This window comes from Aureobasidium namibiae, assembly GCF_000721765.1.
Source record: "Aureobasidium namibiae CBS 147.97 unplaced genomic scaffold scaffold_32, whole genome shotgun sequence".
Classification (NCBI taxonomy): Eukaryota; Fungi; Ascomycota; class Dothideomycetes; order Dothideales; family Saccotheciaceae; genus Aureobasidium; species Aureobasidium namibiae.
The window spans coordinates 87,605-93,604 of record NW_013581177.1 but is presented as its reverse complement, the minus strand read 5'-3'; the positions used below and the strand labels follow the sequence as shown (position 1 = coordinate 93,604).

The 6,000-nt window shown below is 44.5% G+C and overlaps 1 protein-coding gene across 1 annotated transcript; it reads left to right on the top strand.

Annotated features, from left to right (window-relative positions):
• Positions 1 to 2,183: 2,183 nt before the first annotated feature.
• M436DRAFT_86578 (uncharacterized protein) lies at positions 2,184 to 2,440 on the top strand (the record flags this gene model as incomplete). Its single annotated transcript, XM_013566987.1, has 2 exons — positions 2,184 to 2,264; positions 2,315 to 2,440. The coding sequence occupies 2 exons, from the start codon at positions 2,184 to 2,186 to the stop codon at positions 2,438 to 2,440; spliced, it is 207 nt and encodes a 68-aa protein (XP_013422441.1).
• Positions 2,441 to 6,000: the final 3,560 nt, after the last annotated feature.

The window sequence follows — 6,000 nt, the reverse complement described above, 5'->3', positions numbered from 1 at the left end:
TGCTATTATACTTATTTAACGTAAGGTCGTAAAGACGGCTAAGCTCCCTACTATATAAGTAATATAATGATCTAGTTAAGCCTATTCGTTGTAGCTAGAGATAGCGGAGTGTTACCTAATTTATCGACTGCTATAGGATCTAAACTATAGTATAAAAGAATCTCTAACACATCCTACCTACTATATATAACGGTTAGATAAGCTATAGCACGTCCTTATACATCCTTAGTATCTATGTCTACTCCTAGCTATAGAAGAAGCTCTACACACTCTATATAACCATTTATAGATGCTATTAAAAGGGGGCGATAAACTTTCGTTAGAATTATAGACGTTTAAAGGTTAATTAGATCTAGAGCGTTCGTTATATAACTACCCTAGGGTTTTAGACCTAATAAAGCTATATATTAATAACTAGGCTTATACTATGCGATAGTTAGAACTAGAAAATCGGTAAGCTATATAGCGAAACTTATATAAGCTATAATAGAACCTTAAGGTAGAAAACCATTATTATCTAGACTCTTAAAATAATCTAGATTATTATAAGTTTCCTTAACTTTAGTAATATAACGTCTACTATACCACTTTAAGGTTTATTAGGCGTCTTACTAATTAAGGACGTTACATATAGTATATATGTATTAAAGTAGCTTATAGGACTTACTAATTACGATCCACTAAAGGATTATAATGCCGGACTACCATTACGTAACCTCTACCTAATAATAGAGCTTACTATTAAATCTTAGTAGCTATATCTATTTATAGGAAAAGTTTCTAGCTATTCCTTATTTAAGTTTAGTAGTGTTATCTTATTAAGTATTTCTAAGCTTATAATGTTAATCGCGTTTAATTATGTTTCGCCTTAGGGCCGCTAACTAATCCTTAAGTTACGTTCTATTTTAAAGGTTAGTTAGCTTTTAGATTAGGTAGAAGCGTAATGCTCTAAAGTAATCTTCTCTTAGCGAGTTAATACTAGGACCTGTAGTGTTCTCTATAATTATAGTAAAATCCTATGCTTACTACGCACTAAGCTATAAGTGTAGGGATCTTCTATTAGATAAGAATAGTAGGATAATCGACTTGTTTTAGAGACCGCGACTACCTACTAAGCTATTATCGTAATAGTCTATTTTTATATTATTGTTATCTATCCTATTATCGGCCCTCTAGGTAATCCTATACTAGGCGTTCTTTTCTAACCCCGATCTATACATTTTATAAAAGGTTAACTTTATTATACGGACGAGGATAAGGGTATTAGGACGTAGCCTAGGCCACTAGAGGTAGCGTATAAATCTCTCCGACCTATAGCTTCTAGGCTAACGATAATAAAATGACCCGCTACTTATAGTGCGCCTAATAAGGGGGCTTTATAGTAGGGCTTTATAAAGGACTAATTTTTATTACATATAGTAGGTATAATCGAAAACACTAACTTAACTACCCGGAGTTATAGGATCGCTATCACGTCCGTTACTAGTATATAGCTTCTATAAATCCTTTTCCTAATACGCGATATAAGACTTTATAAACTAGGCTAGTAGCTAAGGTCTAATGCTACTTAACGATTTATAGCATATAGACTATTTATTAATTCTTTACGACTTGTAAGTTAGAACATCACTATAGATGTTTACCTATAGCATGTTTTTATAGGCGTTTAACGATTAAGAGTAAAGGTTCCTACCTAAAATAGATGAACTAACTAGGTAAGAAAGAGAAAGACATTATTTAAAATACCTTAGTCTTATCTTATCTTAGTATACTAATAAAAGCTTAAAGGTTAATGTCGTTACTCCCTACTAGAATTTAAGTACTCCTTTATTCGGTTCCTTTATTCGACTCCTTCGTTTAACTCCTTCGTTCGACTCCTTTATTTAACTCCTTCGTTTAACTCCTTCGTTTAGCTCCTCTATTTAGCTCCCTTATTTAGCTCCCTTATTTGGCTCCCTCGTTCGGCTCCCTTATACGACTCCTTTATTTATCTCCTCTACCTAAATACTTGCTTATATGTATAGAAGTTTGCAAGATGCTAAGCAACCTACTAGCTATATAAGACGGATATTTGCGTTTAAGATTACGTAGAACCTAGCACGTTTCAGTCTCTAGTCTACTCTACCTAAGTCCCAATTCTGTACACCTCGTCTCTACCATCTCTTCTTTCCTGCGCTTCTAACATGAAGTCTGTTATATCATCCGATATGCTGATATTCATGCTTGGCGTAAGAGGCATGTCAACTCTAGTTGACGACAGCTTAGTCAGTGGTGATTATGTTTGTTAGCATGCGTAGTAGCTGACTGTTTACAGGCCAAGACCACCAAAACCTATGATTGCGTCCACGCACCGCCATCTGCGAAACTCGCAACAACCAGAGCAGTGTACACTTTCCCAAGCACGACAATAATCTCGACCAGAACCTTCCATACACCCTAGAGCCCTGTCCAAGACTCCACCACCGCGACGCCCTCACATCGACCGATTCTTCTGCACAAGCTCACTTGTTTACAAGGAGGAAGAGTTGGAGGAACGCGCAAGGAGGCGAATTTGGAGTCCGGTGCGGATAAGAAAGAAAGAGATGGGAAACAAGCGATGCTCGAGAGCAGGCCCAAAGGGTGACAGACCACTTGAGAAAGTTTCAAGATCTCTACGCCTGGCTGGAGCCCTACATGTTGAGTTCTACCAGCCTCACTGACCGGGCCCAGATTCGGCAAGAGATAGGGCTTTCGCTGGTACGTCAGACTCTCTGCGGTCACCATACTCCTCTCATCTCACTGACACTATCGAGTCCCAGTCCACAGACGCAAGGTCCTCGCTAGGCTACCTTAGCCACAAGCCCTGACACGTCCACGCCTCCTTCGATGAGTTTGGGTACAGTCCGAGACGGTAATCAAAAATTTCTGTCCAGGCCGCACATACCTCTCCATTGTTCAGTCAGTATCACCCCGAGGTCAGCGATAGCCTTTCCGCGAATCCGCGCTCCAGGGCTAAGACCAGAGACAGCCGTTCAACAGGTTCCTGCACCAAGTGTCTCAGTAAGATCTTGCAGCAGGTCCTGGACCACTCAGACAGCCCGAGCTCTTGAATCGCCAAACCGGGCAGAGAATGGAGAAGAAGATCAAGGTGGAAAGCACCAGCTGGTTGTTCAAGAGGCGCGTGAATGAGTACATAAGTGTGGACGATTGAAGTCAGGATGGCGACGTGGCCGCTTTCTGAGGTTTGACTACTGCTCTTGCGAAGTGGGACCTGTGGTTGGAGAAGACCTTTGTCAATCTACTGCTCATTAGACATCTATTGATCGTTCAATACCACTTCTTCATCGAGTCTCCCGCTCTATCACTTGGCTGTCCATGCCTTGTGACCCCGCCTCGACTATATTATGCATATTATAGCGTTCTGAACTGTCTTCCATTCTTTCCATTTACACATAACGGTCTCAGAGCTCCGAGCTAAGGTCTTGTAAGCATCCTTCACCTTCGTATTGGTCAACGGCCGACCAGCGGAACCTTAGAAAGGTACATCTGTCGATTGGTACACGAATCGAGCATTCAACCATGCTCATGACCATGCACAAAAGAAAGAAGGCCGCCGTGCCAGATTAGAGGTCAGCAAGATGGTCGAACCAACTGTGCAGAGATTCAAGGCGTGACTGTCAGTGGATATCACCGTGATCATATGCAGCTGCTTGCTGTCAGAAGTGACATTCATTCGGTCGCAATGGAATGAAGCGTTGGGCACGAAGGCAGACGCAGGGACGCCAGAATGAAAGGAAAATCTGCAGTGTTCGTCATGCCCCATTTTGACCGTTAATCGCAAAGGATCAACAGCTGTCTACAGAGACTGATTTTCTCAAAAGTCCAAGTTTTTGCTTAGTCATTTCTAGCATGAAGGTGTTGAGAAGAAACGATGAGCTGGCGACGACGGACGATCGAAGGTGGACACTATCGCTCATGAAGAGGTATCCGATTGATAGCGGCGCCCCCTAAGCGTACGACCTCCCATACACGACCTTTGGACCACGTTCATCTGCGCCTTGCTCTAACTGCTCTCCTGCGTCCATGATTGCCCTGTGCAACAACCATCGGCGCCCCTCCCCTTGCTCACGCTCCTCTCGCGTATCAGCCATCACTGTCGCCTCGAGTCTTTGGTCCCTAGCTGGGGCCGGGGACTCCGAAGATAAAATCCATCTCTCGCGCCATGGAGCTCTTCATCTGGACCAATATCGATCCATCGAACCGTCCACCTCTCGGACATCGGAACGCCGTCTCAGAAGTCCTCGCGACACAAGCAATCTGGTCCCAATAACTCGATTTCGAGGATTTCAGAGACCTCTATCTCAATGGACATCAGCGCTACAGTCGCGTCCGTCAGCACTTTGCTCGTTGCAATAACAAGAGTTTGACGACCGTCGCGAAGCACAAAAAGCACAACAATACTGTCCTCTGACGACCCTCCTACACCGTCTCCATCTGCCCACCTTCTGAATACGCTAATCGTCATCACACGTTCTTGACATCAGTCTTCTTGTGTCTAAAAAGCCTTTCCTCGACATGAATATTCAGCTGTTCAATGTGGTGCCCGGATGGAAGCACGACTTCGGCCCTAGCGAGCAAAGATACAAGAGCCAGTATAATCACTTCCAAATAATTGGTCTACCACTCCACCACCCATGGCTTATGTTGACAATGTCTAGCCTACCATCGTTGGAGACTTCTGTCTTGTTGAACATCGTAGGGACTCCAGGCTGACGTTTCTGCTCTTATCCAACAGCACGACCAGTCCTTTGCCAACTTGTTTTGCGGGTCAAGAACTGTTCCATGTAATGAATCCGGTGATTATCCTGTGTCTACCCTGTCGATCGTCTCCATTGCTATATACTCGACGACTACGTTGACTACAATCTCCCGTTTGTCGCTCACAGTGCTAGAAACCCGAGATCTTGACTGGCGTTCGTGACTCTGACCTTGCCATCTACCTTCCACACGAACAAGCACCTGGACCAAAAGTATTACTGCCGGTGTCTGGTATAGTATCCCTCACGGGAACTTCAGCTATGACCTGGCTCTGGGATATACTCGTTGCGTCTCTCGGTTAATGATTGCCTGGAGCACCGCTTTTGAATCGACAACGATAGGGTCGATTGCAGCAAAGACAAGACTGCTCACAACGATGAGATGTGCTTCATCGTGCGCGATGAAGAATTGTACGACATAAGACTCTAAAAGAGCGCAGCAGCCCTGAACAACCTCGAGGAGACAACAGCAAACCATTGCTCGTGTGGCACGTTCGGTTTCGGGCACGGCGAGGTGGAACCCTCTGATTCAGTAGTCGAGATCGTAGTTGTTGGCGCTCGGTGCCAGGTGGGTAGGTAGGAGGGCGTCGACTTCCGTGGTAGACATGCTGTCGTCAATCGGATGAGGCAACCCTCGACGCCGTGGTTGATATATGATCTCTCGGGAATGTCAACGAAGTTTCTGCATCAAGCAGTCAGGCATGCAGAGTATTGCATATTGAGCACATGTACCATTGAATGCTGCCAGCTGATTGGACGGCTGGACGAGACGGAGTTAATCTGGTCTAGATGCCGGATGGGAGCCAGCAGATAATGATCGATTGTGCTCCATACCTACAGATGGACGAGTAAACAAGTGGGCTACTGGTCGGTAGACACCGGACTACACATGAGCAATTGCAACCACAAAGGGATCAACTCTTGGCGTTGGCGTTGGCGTCGACCACATCTATGCAGAGCGAGAATTGTGGGCTGATAAGCGCCCTGCACCCTAGCCTCTTTGCCATATTCTGCAACATAAGCCATATATCTGCACATTCGAAGCAATTCTCTGCGACCGGCAGTGGCAAGATCATACGCCCTCGGATGCAACGATAGATTCGACGATGGACAGGACTACATCGTTTGTGCATGACAGTACGATAGCTCGGGACTAGACACAGGCTTGAGCGGAATAAGGACAGGGACTCAAGTTGGTATCATC